The sequence below is a fragment of the Bos javanicus genome, chromosome 3 (genome assembly GCF_032452875.1).
Source record: "Bos javanicus breed banteng chromosome 3, ARS-OSU_banteng_1.0, whole genome shotgun sequence".
In the NCBI taxonomy this organism is placed as follows: Eukaryota; Metazoa; Chordata; class Mammalia; order Artiodactyla; family Bovidae; genus Bos; species Bos javanicus.
Genome location: NC_083870.1, coordinates 57,329,041 through 57,346,269, shown reverse-complemented (window position 1 = coordinate 57,346,269; position 17,229 = coordinate 57,329,041). Strand labels below are relative to the sequence as shown.

At 38.7% G+C, this 17,229-nt stretch overlaps 2 protein-coding genes across 7 annotated transcripts in view; one reads left to right on the top strand and one right to left on the bottom strand.

Moving 5' to 3' along the window:
* SELENOF (selenoprotein F) overlaps positions 1-10,258 on the bottom strand; it is a 43,801-nt gene extending 33,543 nt beyond the window's left edge. The window contains exons 1-2 of the mRNA XM_061411388.1: positions 9,816-10,258; positions 1,840-2,007 (exon numbers count right to left, since the gene is read on the bottom strand). Coding sequence (XP_061267372.1) covers positions 1,840-2,007; positions 9,816-9,890 — 243 coding nt within the window. The 5' untranslated portion in view covers positions 9,891-10,258. The remainder of the gene's footprint in view (positions 1-1,839; positions 2,008-9,815) is intronic.
* A 190-nt stretch (positions 10,259-10,448) lies between these two features.
* The window catches only part of HS2ST1 (heparan sulfate 2-O-sulfotransferase 1), a 189,237-nt gene continuing 182,456 nt past the window's right edge, over positions 10,449-17,229 (top strand). The window contains exon 1 of one of the 6 annotated variants that reach the window (XM_061411384.1): positions 10,449-10,978. In XM_061411384.1, coding sequence (XP_061267368.1) covers positions 10,855-10,978 — 124 coding nt within the window. In that variant the 5' untranslated portion in view covers positions 10,449-10,854. The other 5 variants (XM_061411383.1, XM_061411381.1, XM_061411382.1 and 2 more) reach the window with 5 other exon arrangements.

The window sequence follows — 17,229 nt, the reverse complement described above, 5'->3', positions numbered from 1 at the left end:
GTTGAGAAAAAACAAGTACAGTATAAAAGGTATATTAGGATACAGGCTCACTTGCACTTAGATATAATAAACATTTCAGTTTGTGTGACTAGTTAGGCATGTATTAAACAGTGGGCTATTTCCCCACGGATAATGCTGAGCTGTAACTGCTGCAAAGTGTCAAGATATCAAACACAGCTCAATTAATAATGAAAACTGAACAGGAATATGATTAATTTGAGAAGTGTGACTGAAGTTTGGTTCTACTAAAATTGTATCACAAGGACTTCCCTGGCAGTTCAGTGGTTAAGATTCTGCACTTGCCCTACAAGGGGGCATGGGTTTGATCCCTGGCTGAGGAACTAAGATCCTGTATGTGGCATGGTGTGGCTTAAAAAAAAAAAAAAAAAAACAACTCACAAAATTTGTATATTATAAAGAATTACTGAGAAAGGGCAATTAAGTAAAAACAGCTTTTATATGCACTTATAGTTAAGGCATATTTGATATCAGTCAAAGGCTAGACTTTCTCAGCTTACCCTTGATTACAAAGGGGGTGTGTGATAAAGATTATTTCTTTTAAAACACCCCTTGTTGTTCAATCCATCTCAGTTTGGTGTCTCAGGAAATAATTATTGTTGGCCGAGTGTTGTACAGACCATAGAATAACAGCTTAAAGATGAGAGGATGAACCACACTGCAGCCACTTGTCTCCTGTGAATATACCATTGAAGAAACAAAACAGAAAACAGGAAGGAAGGAGCCTACTAATTAGGTCCTATGTCTTAAGTCTATCTAAAATCCAGTTTTAAAAATCTTTTTAGATTTTACCTACTTGCAGTAAAGACTAACTTTTATATATGGGAATCTTCTAAACATTAAAATATATTATGGGTATATGTGAACCAAGAAAATGAAAGCCATTGTAGACACAGAAGCCATATTTGGGACATAGGAATTTCAGGTTTTCAACTGAGAAATCAAGGATAACTTTCGGTTGAATAATGATGTTAAAGCGTGTCTGCTTGTTTTTCTTACAAACCTATAAAACTGTACTCATTGTTAGAAATAATCCTTTACTACCTAATAATGAGAAGATACTATTTGAAAGCTTTACAAACCATAATGCCTCAAACAGGATTCAATAAGTAAAACTGAAAGAATATTAAAAGGAAACAAAGCAGAGAGATATTGACATTTTTCTCAAACATAGGGACTTCATTAATTCAGCTTGATTTGGATGATATAAGTGACCTTTTCCTGATAATTTTTAATTAATCTATAGGTCTAATGAAAAGATTTAAAAATTGAGCAAGTTTACTGTTAATTTGAACAGTGGGTAAAACCATAGCAGATTTTACTGGATACTTAGAACTACCTAGTCCTGGTTGTCTTCAGGTGTTAACGGTGAGAATAGACATCAGGAAATAGTAGTAACAGGTGTGCAAATTAACAGATCATATTCTTTAGTTAACCAGATTAAAAGTTATAACTTACTGTTGACAATTATGTGCATGTAATAGATGCTTTACTTTCATCTCAAATTTCAATGTAAGACTAGGTTCTTACTGTAACTGAATAAAAACATCTAGTTAATTATTCTTTGGCTTCATGTGGCCAGAAGTAAGGAAGACTGGACAGCACAGCCATGGTAGGATGGTCTATTGGTCTATAACCATAATTTTCCCCTTCATTTGCTTTGACTGATCTAATGCCCCAGGCAAGAAATCAGTTGAGTTTCTAAAACTACAAAATGTAGAAGCTAATGACTTGTTTGTAGTTAGGTTGATTAGGCAATTTAACATTTTACCTCATCTCAACTAAATCATCTAATGGAAGAGAGATACTAGAAAGCAGTACCTTTTTAGTTTCAAATTGTGCTTCTTCCTGACAGCACCCTCTACAGTCAGGATCCAGCTGCAGAAGGTTGAACTGTCCAAGCAAATCACAGGAGCTGCAGAGCAAGTTGCTGGAGAAACCTAACTCTCTGCAAGACTCTGAGGAAAATTCTGCTCCCAATGCAGAAACCTGAAAACAAAAAATAAGGGGGAAAAAAGTCATCTTTACATTACAAAGCTTCCAAAAAAGAACAAGCAAGAATTGTCAAAATCTAACACACATACTAGAGAGTTACTGAAACTCCTCATTTGGAGACAATTTTTAAATTATTTTTAAACTCTATGACCTTATGAGTCTTTGGTTCTTCCCATCTCCCCCCCCCCTTTTTTTTTCTTAAAAACTTGTCATATTGCAGCTTGGCTAAAACATGGATTCACAAAAAAGATTATATATTATTTCTTTGTGATATACATACATATAAATCTTGAAGAAAAATGAATTTTCATTTCAAGAACTTAGGATCTGCTTGCCCTCTCCTCCTTCTGCTACACATCTCCTAAATGTTCCCCATTTCTATTTTTGGTTCTCTCTTTGCATATTTTCCACGGAGAACTACGTCTTTTCCATGGCTTCAAATATTCATTTATTAAAAACTCTCAAGTCTTTTTTCTTAAGCGTCAAGCTTCCAACATCTTCTCATTTAGATATATAGGCACTACAAATTCAAATTCTCCAACAGTGAAACATCTTTAAAAATCTATTCCTTCCAATGTATTCATATTCAGAATATCTTAGCAAAATGGTCCCATTTTCCCTGACTACCCAGTCGTCCAGGTCAGTCAACCTAGACTTCACATTCTTCACCATTCTTAGAACCAAAAAAAGCAGAGACATTACTTTGTCAACAAAGGTCTGTCTAGTCAAGGCTATGGTTTTTCCAGTGGTCATGTACGGATGTGAGAGTTGGACTATGAAGAAAGCTGAGCGCTGAAGAATTGATGCTTTTGAACTGTGGTGTTGGAGAAGGCTCTTGACAGTCCCTTGGACTGCAAGGAGATCCAACCAGTCCATTCTAAAGGAGATCAGTCCTGGGTGTTTTGGAAGGACTGATGTTGAAGCTGAAACTCCAATACTTAGGTCACCTGATGCATAGAGTTGACTTATCTGAAAAGACCCTGATGCTGGGAAAGATTGAGGGCAGGAGGAGAAGGGGATGACAGAGGATGAGATGATTGGATGGAATCACTGACTCGATGGACATGGGTTTCAGTGGACTCTGGGAGTTGGTGATGGTCAGGGAGGCCTGGCGTGCTGTGGTTCATGGGGTCGCAAAGAGTCGGACATGACTGAGTGACTGAACTGAACTGAATGAACTGAGAACCAATCAATTAAGTTTTGACAATTCAGAGCTCTCAAGTCTCAAGTCTCTAAAAGAACTCTCAAATCCTTTCCTGCCTCAGTTGCTTAAATGGTCAGCTAGTCCTACTTCTCATTACACCTCCAATCCCATTCTACTTTTCTCCTACAGTACCTGAAAATACAAAACCCTTACTCAAACATACATTTGCTCATTTTTTTTTTATGCTAGGCTCTTTTATACGTTTCCACCTTGTTAAATTCTACTTAATCCAAGAACTTGATCAATATCAGTTTTCTTAGGAAGCCTTCTCTGAGAAAAAGCAGATTCCAATCTTTAGCCACTATCTTTTCTTAGAAATTTATGCATAGCTGTAGAACAGCACACTCATGACACTGCACTATGTAAACCTATGATTGTTTGATTCCCCAATAATACTGTGAACTCTTTCAAGGGCAAGCATTATCTCTTTGTATTTCCAGCACCTGGCTTTCCAGGTGGCACTAGCAGTAAAGAATTTGCCTGCCAATGCAGGAGACTTAAGAGATGGGAGTTTGATCCTGGGGTTGGGAAGATCCCCCAGAGAAGGGCATGGCAACCCACTCCAGTATTGTTGCCTGGAGAATCCCATGGACAGAGGAGTCTGGCAGGCTACGGTCCATAAGGTTGCAAAGAGTCAGACATGACTAAGGTGACTTAGCATGCAGGGACATGCTAGTTCTCAGGTGTGATAAGCAGAGGAATTGGTCAAAACCACAGACTCAAGTATGGGGAATTTCAGATTGACTGTAACAGGTTGATCTCCTAGACCAAGAGTCTGCAAATTTTATGTAAAGGGTCCCATAGTAATTGTGTTAGGCTTGGTTGGCTATTGGAGAAGGAAATGGCAACCCACTCCAGTATTCTTGCCTGGAGAATCCCATGGACGGAGGAGGCTGGTGGGCTACAGGTCCCTGCGGTCACAAAGAGTCAGACACGACTGAGCGACTTCACTTTCACTTGGGTGGCTATACAGTTTCTGTTGGAACTACTCAACTCAGCTACAGTCACAGACAGTAATAAATGAATGTGTGTCTGTGTTCCAATAAAACTTCACTTACAAAAACAACGCTTGCTGGATTTGGCCCACCAGCTAACTAATCAAGCTGATAAAACCAAATGGCATATCTCACTGTAAAAAAACTTTAACTATTGCTGGCATACTCCTCCAAAATGCTAATCATCCCACTGGCCTTACATTAAGTCAACATCCTAATTTGATAGCTTATACAAACATCCTTTACCTTAGGTAAGTAATAGGGTGCAGTATGTATCATAATGTATCAAAATAGATCAAGTATACCAGTCTAGCCAGAAGGACCTAAGACCCTTGCTCCTATACTAATACTTTGAATACAGTTTATTTACTTGTAAAGTGATCTGCTTGATCTATTTCACAGGTTAATTTCTATTTCTCCAAAGATGGCCACACCAAAATATATACATCATCCCAAATGTGACTGGCAGGGGCTTGTGACTATTCTGACAGAGTGTCAAGAAGTGATAATTACGTGATTTCTGAAGGTAGGCCATAAAAAAGGAAGCCATCTCTGCTTGACTAGGGCTTGCAGGTGCCGTGTCTGTTTCTCTAAAATACTCAACTTTTAGCCACCATGCTGTAAGATAGCCTAAACTACAGAGAGAATGTGGAGAGGCCCATGCAGAGAACAACTGAGGCCTCCAGCTGACAAACAGCATCACCTACTAGATGTGTGAGTAAAAAGCCTTCACGCTTTAGTCTTTAGTCTCAGGCTGAGGTCTGTGACACCGTGGAACATACAGCCACGCTGTCGTGCCTGTCTGAATTGCTAACCCATAGAATCTGAAAGCAAAATAAACAATGGTTTTATACCACCAAATTTCAGGGTGATCTGTTTTCCAGCCATGGTAACTGAAACAGGCAATAAAAGTGACATCACTTTGAAACAGTGAACTGCTAAACAAATGTAAGAAACTGTTACCAAAGCATGTTTTATAAAACAAGAATCTCAAATGAAAAATCATGGGATTATAATACTTGGTTTTATTCTGGCATTTACTGAGCACCAACTGACAGGTAGAGTGAACATGCAAAACGTATTTGAGTCTGTTGACATCCTGATTCAAATACCAACTCAGAGCAACCTTATTTCTGAATTTCTGAATAGGAATAACAACCACTTACTTCACAGAGTTTGGAGGATTAAAGGAGAAAAAGTACAGAAAGCATCTAGTATCTTGTCCAGTACACAGTGAGTACTTAATAAATGTTAGAATTACTCCTACCTTCCACTGTGAAAACAAAAACACTATTTATATTTAAATCATTATAATAGACATTTATCTCTAACCCATGTCTATTATAATGATTTAAATATAAATAGTGTTTTTGTTTTCACAGTGGAAGGTAGGAATAATTCTAACATTTATTAAGTACTCACAGGTTAGAGATAAGTGACGGAGAAGGCAACAGCACCCCACTCCAGTGTTCTTGCCTGGAAAATCCCATGCACAGAGGAGCCTGGTGGGCTGCTGTCTATGGGGTCGCACAGAGTTGGACATGACTGAAGCGACTTAGCAGCAGCAGCAGAGCTAAGTGTGGGGGAGATAGAAGGTATCGTGAATTTCATGAGTGAATCTTTTTTTATACTATAATTCGTTTTTTGCAGACTTAAGGCTTTGACTCAAATAAGAACATCAGAACATATTTTAAAGCACTTTATAAGTAGAAAATGCTAAATAATATAGGAGAGTTCAACAATAAATTACACCCACCCATCTTTTTATTACATAAAACTAACTGAATAGCATTTAAATGTACACAGTAAGGTCAAATATTACATTTTATGCTTTGTTTTACTGTTGTTATTTTTGGCTCTGCCACAGTGCTTATGGAATCTTAGTTCTCCAACCAAGGACTGAACCGTGCCCTTGGCAGTGAAAGCACGGAAGCCTGGATGACCAGGGAATTCCCCTAAATTTTATAATAATTAGCCACCCTTGTAAGAAAGACATGGATTTTAAGGACAGGGTGGGATAACTCAAATTGGGATAACCACTTAACATTTACAACTTTCTGCAATTCTAAGTAGGATTGACAGGCTAAGAGACTATGCGTTATTCATTTATTTTTCTGGTGTTATTGAGTTCTTTAAAAACATGAGGGTTGTTGGCAGAGAAACTGTAATAACTGTAATGCAACATTACCTCTTTGGGCAAAAGTCTGGTATTGCTATACATTTTACTACACTTATACATTCACATGATTAGTTGTCTCTTTACTCAGAAAACTCACAGGGTTCTCACATAGTAATTCTGAAAAGATTCAAATCTGAGATGAAAGCAAATACATGGGTTTACAGATGAGCCCCAAGAAAATAAGTACCAGAAACATTATGACAAGCCATAATGACAAGCTCTTACAAGGCACCAGATACTTTGTCAAGTGTTGCTAAACACTTTACATCATTATTTCATTTAATCTTATCCTCCTATGAAAAAGGAGGTATCATCCTTACCTTATAAAGAAGGAAACGAAAGCTTTAATTCCAGCCTGCCCTCAAAACCTTAACCACTGTTATTACCACCTTTCACAGAATCCACGATGTGGCATTATTGTATGTACCACTAAAAACAATAAACACACTGACAGTTATGACACTAACTGAAATAAGACCAATCCAGGTGATAATTTGTGAAGAAAAGGGGATGGAGTGTGGTGTCTTAGAATAAGTGATACAGAAAATCACTTTATACTGACTGCTTTCAGTACAGGACCTTTCTGAATAAAGTAACATTATGTTTGAGCAGAACAAAAAAGTGAATACCACTTAGTTCTAGGAGACTATAGAAAACAGCTCCCTTAGGCTATGCTTTTTTTTTTAATGCTTAAGCATACTCAGAATGTATTTTCAGATTAAATAATTTTATATCCTCCCAGTTGTCACCTCATTGGAATGCTGATAACCATGAGCTGCTATTAACTCTATTTTTCTCTTAATAATATATTTTATTGAAGTATAGTTGACTTACAGTGTTTCGGGTGCACAGCAAGGTGATTCAGTTCTTTAGATATATATATATAAAAATACACACACACATATATTATTTTTCAGGTTATTTTCCATTATAGACTATTATAAGATATTGACTATAGTTCCCTGCGCTATACAGTAAACCTTTATTGCTTGTTTGCATATCTATTTTTTTTTAAATTAGAAACCTAGCATTCTATTCATACTAAGACAAATAAGTAGAATCAAAATGTCATAAGCTTTTCCGTTAGGCCTAAGTTTATAAGTTTTCTAAGGACTTCCCTGATGGTCCAGAGATTCAAGAATCTGCCCTGCAATGTGGGGCACTTGGGTTAGATTCCTAGTGAGGTGACTAAGATCCCACATCCCAAGGAGCAACTGGGCCCATTAGGGCACCTCAACTGCTGGGCCCTCATCCAGCAAGTAAGATCCGAGGCAGACAAATAAATAGATAAGTATGTTCTTAAAAAAAAGTTTGTTAAATTTTCTATAATATAAGGAAAGAGAGGTTGGTGGCCTAAATGAAGGATTACTTATAAGTGGATGAACTTGAGAGTTATTTAGGAAGTAAAATCAACAAGATTTGATAATTACCTGGATGTAAGGTCTGTAAGAAAAGGTAGGAGTCGAAGATGACACCCAAATTTCTTTGGCATGAATTCTGTGGAGGATCACTTTGAAAGATTGTTTAATAACCATAAATTCCTCCTACCTTGGTATGTATGCTTCTTTGCAATGTGACTATGTCACTCTTCTCATGCAGAGATGGAATCTATTTCCCTACCCTTGCAATCCAGATTGGTCTTGTTTGCTTTGGCAAATATTGTGGTGTGGAAGTGATATATGGGATTTCTGACGCTAGGCTTCATGAGGCAATGCCGCTTTTGCTCTGTGTCTGGCCTTACTGGAGAATGAGAGGTCACATGGAGTAGACCTAAGTCACCCTAGCTGACAGCACCACTAAGTATGAAGCCATCTAGAACCCTAGCCAGTAGTTCAGCTGACCTACTGGCTCAGTACAGCGGTGTAAATGAAAGAAAGTGAAGTCGCTCAGTCATTTCCGACTCTTTGCGACCCCATGGACGGTAGCCTGCACCAGGCTCCTCCGTCCGCGGGATTTTCTAGGCAAAAGTACTGGAGTGGGTTCCCATTTCCTTCTCCAGGGAATCTTCCTGACCTACGACCCAGGGATCTAACCCAGGTCTCCCGCATTGTAGACAGAAGCGTTACCGTGTGAGCCACCAGGGAAGGTATAAATGAGGCCAAAGGAAATCAACACAGAAACTGCTCAACACATAGAATCATGAGAAATCATTATTTCAAGCCACTAAGTATAGGGGGTGCTTACACAGCCACAGATAATCAAACAGTTAAAGAGATAATGAGATCAGAAGAAGTCAACTTGAAATGTTACTCTTTATCTTTTCATGGTGGTGAATACAAATTATCTAAGACTGACAAAATATTCTTGAGTACAAAGTTTAGAAAGGGGTCTTCCAGTAATTTCTAAGGCACCAAATGACTGAATAATGAAGTAGTATAAAGTTAATGAGAGAAGTAAAGAGTCCACCTTTTAGCTTAGGTAAGGCTGTAAAAGTAAATAGGCAAGATCTTTAAACTCCTTAATGAAAGAAAAGCCCAGGTGTTTGTGGAGGCCTTCCCTATAGACCCTCAATCCTCCAAACCTTGAATAAATTAATTAAACCAGATTTCTAAGAGAATATTCAGCAGACTCAATACAGAGAACACTTGAAAAATTAGGCTGATAAAAGACACTTGTAAAAACTCCAAGTATGGTGCCTATTAAAAAGTTCTATTATTCACAGTTAAACGAACTAAAAACTTCTAATAAGTCATTTGTGAGTGAACAGGAAAATACGTCGAAACTAGTCTCTCCCCATTCAAATATAAAGAAGGTATCTCTTCTGTTAATGGATAAAAGCGGAAAAAAAAAAAAAAACTTGGTTAGACAACGATCGATTTTAAGCGAGATGAGCACTATCATTTTAGAAAATCAATTTCAAGAATAAATTATGTTTTAGTATGGACTAGTTCCTTTTATTGCAACAGTGTTGTTTAAAAACCACAAATGATACTGAGGCGTACCCAGCGGTCTTGTGAGTGCCAGAGAACAGAAGTAAAAGACTAAGAGTGACTTACCACAAACAAATGACAGAAAATTGACAGTAAAAAGGAAGTGTACCCTGGACCAAAGACTTGAGGGCTTTCCTCTGGAAGCTTTGTCATAAAGACGGCAGTTCCTTGCATTTCTGCCAATTTAAAAACAATCCTCACATCTTTGCAAAACTTAGTGCCTTTCCCACCCCCGACCCCCCGCTTTTACAGCGTGTCTTACAGATCGTACTCAAGAGAGTCTCAGGTCAGAAGAAGGAACTGCTAGAAACCCAGGGCGGGGAAAGATAATCGTCAAACGCGGAATAAAGCCACGTCGCACGCCGGCAGCAGCAACCGCCGGGGGAGCCCACCCGTTTCAGCTGTGTCTCCCAAAAGGGACCGAATATTCCGTCTTCCTTAGCGCAATTCCTGTCGCTCGCCCTGGGGCTGCAGCAGAGGTGACCTCCACTCACCGTTTGAAGCACGGTCGCCAGCAGCAGTCGCAGCCCAAACGCCGGGCCAAGCCATCCATCCCGCCGGGCCGCCATCACTGCCGCCTTCGGTAGGTCTCCGGCTGCTCAGAAGACCCCTCTGCTAGGGGCGTCTACTCCAGTGCCTGATCCAAAACAGGCTGCTAAAGGCCGCTGCCATCAAGTCTCTTATTCTGAGGAGACGGGCATTAACTACGGGCATATGTAAGCTTAAAGGTGAGCAAAAACTTTACACTTGATGTAAATATGAAGTCACTGGGTCCTTTCGATAACTCACATCAGGCATCTCCCTAAACTCCTCAAATCTGTGCTTCCCGGGCTCCTTCCTTTCATTCACGACATTTCCTTAAGCAGTCAAGAAGCCCCGCCTTCGCCAGTTTCGGCCTGCCTCCTTCTCCAAGTTTACCCAATCGAATGCCGATTTGGTTGACACCTACGGCAAAGGAAACCAACCGTGACACGCACCAAGAGCAAAGCGCTGGAGTTCTTCGGTCCAATAAGCTCAACCGAAAGGGAGTAGGGGGCGGAGCCTCTGGTTGCCGAGCAGCGTACGTGGAGGCGTGCGCGTGGAGGCGGAGAGGGATGGGTAGGGGGCGGGGCCGAGGGCGGCGCAGCCGCAGCCGCAGCGCTGGCGGAGAAGCGCGCGGCCGCGAGCAAAGGAGGGAGGGAAGGAAGGAAGAGAAGGAGGCGGTTAGGCAGGCGGGCGCGGGGGTCGGGGACTGAGGCAGTACAAGGAGGCGAGAGCCCGGCAGCTGCTTCGCGCTGTGTTTGCTGCATGGGCTTTTGAAGGGAGTCGGCCGTGGAGTCGGTCGAGGAGAAGCGGGCACCGGCGGCGTTGCTGCTGGCGCCTGGGGGCGGGGGACTGGGGACGCGAGAAGGGGGGTCGTTGCGGTGGTTCTCTCGCTGTCGCGCTCTTCTTGCTTTTCTCCCGGCTCCGTGGGCTCCTCCCGGCGTCTCCCTCGCCCCCGGGGCCCCGATCCCCACCCCCCGCGGTATGTCTTGATCCCGAGCAGCGGGTTTCATGGGGCTCCTCAGGATTATGATGCCGCCCAAGTTGCAGCTGCTGGCGGTGGTGGCCTTCGCGGTGGCGATGCTCTTCTTGGAGAACCAGATCCAGAAACTGGAGGAGTCCCGGTCGAAGCTAGGTGAGTAGCCGGGTCACTCCGGGCTGAGTGGTATGTGGAAGGGGCCAGGATGGGGAGGCACTGCAAGCCCAGCAAGTGGGCGTTTATCTAACCTGATAATCTGGCTTGGAGGCTGGAGGCTGAAAGAGAACACAAGCCCCAGGAATGGTGTGAATTAAGCTTGGGTGGTATGCTGGGCTCACGAGGTCAAGGGGCAGAGGTTGCAAGGTTGGACTTCCCCGAGCCAAAGGGTTGCCACGGGGAGAAAGCAAGAGAATATCGAATTCGTTGGAGAGTCAGTACTGACAGTTGGAGGAGACCGAAACGGTCAGGCTTGCCTGTTCTCTTGGAAGTCATAGTGAAAGCTCCAGCAGTTCCAGGCAAGGGGTATTCTAATTTGATATGTGGGCACCTGGATACTAAATCTTTTGGGAATGGGGAGGTTCGCGAAGGGACAGATGCGCTGAAATGGAGGGGAGATACTGGAATGATGGTGTGTAAAAGAAACACATTGTAGTGAGTTGCACTCGTGCTGGGGGCAGCAAGGGACCGCGCAACTGACGAGAGAAATAGACTGTTCAGGTAGAACAGGAAAGCAATTAAAAAGCTCCCATGAGGTTCTGAAACGAGGTAACCAGGCATTTTAATTCTTTTTTAGTGGCGCTAAACTGGTATTTTGAGCTTAAGAAAGGAGTTGTATGTGCATGTTGCTTCGCAGCAATGTTGGTGTAGTGAATTTAGAAGGGGGAGGAAAGGTTGAGGGGAAATTGCTATAATGAGATTTAAAGTTAACGAAAGGAAGAGTGCAGCAAGTTTACCGTATGGTTAAGTACCTTAAAGAGTTAACATTTGTTACTTTAATTGAGAGAGAGATCTGAAGTACAAACAGTTGGAGTGTGCTGTTGTGAAAGACCAGACGAATGCACAGATAAGTACTTTCGGAGCAGTAAGGAACTGTGGCATTTGGGAAGAGTGAACGGGGAGGGAGTGTTAAAAGAATGTCAGCAATACATTTTGATTTTAAAATGTACATGGCACTTAAAAATCAGCCCAAGAGGCTCTAATTTGAATGTGGAAAATAATGTTTAGTAAGTATATTTTATACACTTTCACTGCCACATCATTTAAAATAAGTTTTGAAATGCAAACAATAAAATAGGAGCTTTATAATTTAGACTTAGAAGTAACATATGCTGCTGTTATGATTAATATTTTGGAAAAATCTATCAGAAAATAATTGTAATATTACAAATAGTAGCTAGCCATTTGCAATTTTGATACTTTGAAAAAACAATTTTAAAGTGCAGTTTATCAAAGAACATCAAATAAATTAACAAGTGCAAATAAATTTGAAGATAGGGATAATTCCACTCTTCAACTCTAAGGTAAAACTTGCCCTGTATAATTTTGAACAGATATCAAATTTATTTACTATGATTTTATTAATATGTATAGTATACAATGGAAAAATATTCACTTTAAATTTTGAAGGTTGGCCAATATACTCTTTTTGTTTGTACCCGTTTAGCAGCATTCTAGTCTGGTTAATGATCCAGCTTTACAGAAAAAAAAAGACTCCAAGAAAGTTGAAAGTTATATTAAATTAAAATTTATATTTATTCTTTGTTGTATTGCTCTTTGAACTTCTTATACATATTATGGTGGGTTGGGATAACTTCAAATTTTAATTTTCCTTCCTTGTCTAACATTTTTTCCCATAATAATTTAAGTTGTTTTCTATAGGCACAACCTGAATGATTTTAAAAATGTAGAAAGAAAGCCACAGGTAAGTGGCTCGGTAGATAACGTGTTTCTTTAAGACTTTTTACAAGAAAGAAACTCTTACATTTTGTTAGAAATAGTAAATATGGAATAAATGAAATAATTCTTGAAAAGGAGACTCTTACAAAAAGTTGCTGCTGCTGCTGCTGCTAAGTCGCTTTAGTCGTGTCCAACTCTGTGTGACCCCATAGACGGCAGCCCACTAGGCTCCTCTGTCGTCCCTGGGATTCTCCAGGCAAGAATACTGGAATGGGTTGCCATTTCCTTCTCCAATGTACAAAAAGCTAGAAGGAGCTAATAATAGAGATGTGGAATTGATTGAGTGATAGTTGCTAAGTCATATTTGACTCTTTGAGACCCCATGGACTGTAAACCTGCCACACTCCTCTGTCCATGGAATGCTCCAAGCAAGAATACTGGAGTGGTTGCCATCTTCTTTTCCAGATGTAAAATTATGACAAATAAAATGTATAGCTTCACATCAGCAGTCTTTTGACTTAAAAAACATCTTATGAAACGGCCTGTACTAAAGCAGATGTCAGTAATCTTCCTTAGGAAAAAGGAACACAGAAGGAGGCATATTTTGACAATCAGACTCTACTAGGCCCTTTCATTTTTGCTATTCTTATTTGATCTTCCAAGAACACTATAGAAAGCCATTTTTACAGATGCAGGAACAAGTTCAAAAGTTATATAAGTTGACCACATACCTAGTAAGTGGCAAAGTCAGTATTTGAACCCAGGTATGTCTGATTTCAAATCAAGTTCCCCTTTAATTATACCAGGCTGCTTGGGACTTTATATTGACAGTACACTAAGATGTAGTGGTTTGAATAGAATTTTTAAACTAGCACCAATGTTTAATTGCATTTATTGCTAAGAATGAATATCATTTTTAGAAAATTCAATTTCTGACACAAAGGAATTAGTTTAGTGTAATGTCTGTTGCTTGTTTATACCCATGTAATGAACATAATTATATTATCTAATGAAAGGACTGAAATAGATAGCTTTCTTTTGCTACGGGGAAAAAAAAAAGATAGTTATTTTCTGTAAGTGTAAAATTGCAAACAATAAAAGCATTTTTATTTTGCCATCAGAAAAACTTACACAATTTTCACTTTACAGAAACTTTTGTGGTGTCATCTGTCACACAGAATTATGACTTAAAGTGTTGTCAAATTTATTAAATTTTGCATTTATGGCTTAAAAAAAAAGAAAAACTTAAACATCATTAAGTATATCAACAGGAATTCCTAAAAACCAGTGTCACATAATAGAGTTATTTTTTTTTCCAATGAATATTGAATGACAGTATACGTAATACTGGCTTTGCATCTTGCTTTTTTCATTTAATGTCACAGAACATCTTTCCAGGTCAAAAAATATAAATTTGACTTACTCATTTTAATAGCTGTATAACATTCTACAGTATGCATGAGTCATAAATTCTTAAGCCATTATGCCAATAATGAAGATTCAGTTTATCCCCCTTCACTCACTTTTTTTTTTAACTGTTTTATTTCTTGATATTATAAAACAGTGTTACAAGAAACATGCTTATATTAGTTTATTTAATTCTTTATTTGTTGGTACTATTTTCAGTAGAATAAATTCTAATAAGGGATTACTGAGACAAAAGATAGATATATATATTGTAATTTAACAGATTTTAAAATCTGTTACTTCCCTGAAAATTTATTTCCCAACTGTCAGCCTACGCACAAGTGCAGGATATTGTCAGCTCTTAATTTTTGCTAGCTTTTAATTTTTTTCTAAAGCTGTGAAATGGTATGTTATTGTATCAGTTTATGTTTCCTTGACTTCTAATTAAGTTGAACATAATTTATATGTTCATTTTCATGTCTGTTGGGCAGTGTTTCATCTTACCAATTTTTAGGGTTTAAAACGGATGTTAGATGTAGTAATCATTTATCTGTTGTGTCTTGTATCTGTTTTTCTCCAGGTCTGTCATTTGTCCCTTGACTTTATGGTGTCTGGAGGTTAAAAATTTTATGCAGTCAGATCTATCAATTTAGGCAAGTAGGTGCCTTACATTGCTTGAGAAGTCTTCCCCCAACCAAGATTATGTTCTTATTCTCTATATTTTGTTAGTGTTTTATAGCTTATATTTTTATATTTAGCTCTTTAAAGCATATGTTTATTGTAATTTCTCTCAGTGAATGGCCACTTATGGCAAATATTATATTAATAATTCATCTTTTTTTTCCTCCTCTGTATGTTACAGTTCTTGTTTTAGTCACATATTAAGTTTTCATATGTTCTGGGATAAATTTTGGACTCCATTATTTTCCACTAATCAGAGATTCTTTTGGTCTTAGGGACTCATATATAGGCTTCAAGGCATCTATGAATTCCCTGAAATTATATACATATCTTTTATCAGATTTGCAAAGGAGTACACAATCCCCTTAATGGTAAGAATCACTGATTTGCAGTAGATGGTTTATATTTAATGGAGTGAGTGTGTTTTTTGTTTTTAATATTAACTTATTACAACATGTAACTTGTGAGTTAAATTTAGGATGCAAGCACATTAATATTAATGTGGGTGTTACATTACAAACTTATTAATGTGGGTATTACATTGAGAAAAGTATTAAAATGTATACAAACTTAATTTTTCTAATGTATAGAAAATAACATGGAGTCAAAATGAAAATTTACTTAGTTACTGCTTAGTTACTTAGCTGTTAGAACTCTGCTTGTCAGAATTTGTTGCTTTTTCTAAGTAGTTATTTCTGAGTGTCAAGAGCACACTATTGTTAATTTTGACTGATGGAACAGTCAATGAAACTTGTGTTATATAAATATCAGAATTATGTGCTTGATAACTTTATTTTTTATAGGACCTAAGCATTTAAAATAATATTTTTTGTTCATATGCTTGTAAGACCACTAAATAAATGAATGCTTTAGGACCTAATGTTTTCAATGAAGACAGTAACTCAGAATGGATTATGTAGCTGTCTTCATTGGTCAAAAGTATGTTAATCTCTATGTTCTTGAAACCCCCCTTAACTAATGAACTAACTTCCAGGGCCAAGCTTGGGACTTACCTCTTTGGAATTTGGTAGGTTTTACAAGTGCCACTGTTTTTCTTGTTTAGTCACTAAGTTGTGTCTGACGCTTTGTAACCCCGTGGGCTATAGCCTACCGGGCTCCTCTGTCCATGGAATTTCCCAGGCAAGAATACTGGAGTGGGTTGCCTCCTTCTCCAGGGGATCTTCTCTATCCAGGCATTGAACCCATGTCTCCTAATTGGCAGGCAGGTTCTTTACCACATCAGGAAAGCCCACCTGAAACCGTACATACTTGTAAAATGTTCCTAAGAATGATAGATTTCTCTACTTATAAAATTGTTTGCAAAGTTTACAGTAGTTACTGTTTAAAAGACTTAACAATTTAATTGGAATGCTGTTATTCTAGAGTTGCTAATTGGTGTCTCACTTATGAGTCCCAGATAGGATATCTAGTGCCATAGAGTAGTCAGTCAACTGAAATGGTTGATTTCAATTAAAGTGATGCTAGGCTGTCTCTCTACCTCTCTAAGCCTTCTAAGAGCTTTTTGGGTACTTAGTGAAGTTGAAATAATAAGTATCCAAATACTGCTCTCCAGAATGACTACTTTTGAGAGATGTTTCTATAGATGGACTTTATAATCATGGTTCACTATAGTCCAGTTATTTATAATTATCTGGCCAACTACTAGTAACTGTGTTTATATACTTTGCCTTTCTGCCTGTTAATTATAGATTAACTGCCTATTGGACCACTTGTGTACCTGATACTGTTTCCTCATCTATTTAAAGATGTAATTCCAGAAGTTTTCCCTCATTCTCCTGTAGTCATCATTTCCTCCCTTTCTGCTGGATTCTTCTCATTAACATGTAAACATGCTGTTACTTCTCCCAACCAAAAATAAAATGATATTTTTCTCTTGACTCCTCTTTCTCAGCCAATGTTTGTTTTGTATTTCAGCTTCCCTTAGCAGTAAAACTTAAAAATTGTCTATTTTCACTGTTGCTAATTGCCACAATCATCAGCGACTTCCCTAAGTCCTACAGTCAGTTTTTGGTCTTCCTCTTACTTGACCAGTCAGGAGAATTTGACACAGTTGATCACTTCCTCCTTTTGAGCAATTTTCTTCACTTGGCTTCCAATATATCAAACTCTTAGCTTTCTTCCCCCCCTCGGTGGGTCATTTCTCTGTCTCTTGTGTTAGCTTCTTTTTTAGTACTCTCTTCAACCCCTTAACATAAGAATACCAAAGGGCTGAATCCTTGAAACTCCTCTTTACTCTTCCTTAGCTGATGACCTGTGTGCTGACAACTTCTAAAGTTGAGACTTGTTTCCTAAACATTAGATTTGTGTAGATTCATGTAACTGAGTTGCCCACTTGAACAATTAATAGACTTAAATTCAGTGTGGCCAAAACGAATCTTCTGGTGTTTCTGCACAATGCCTTA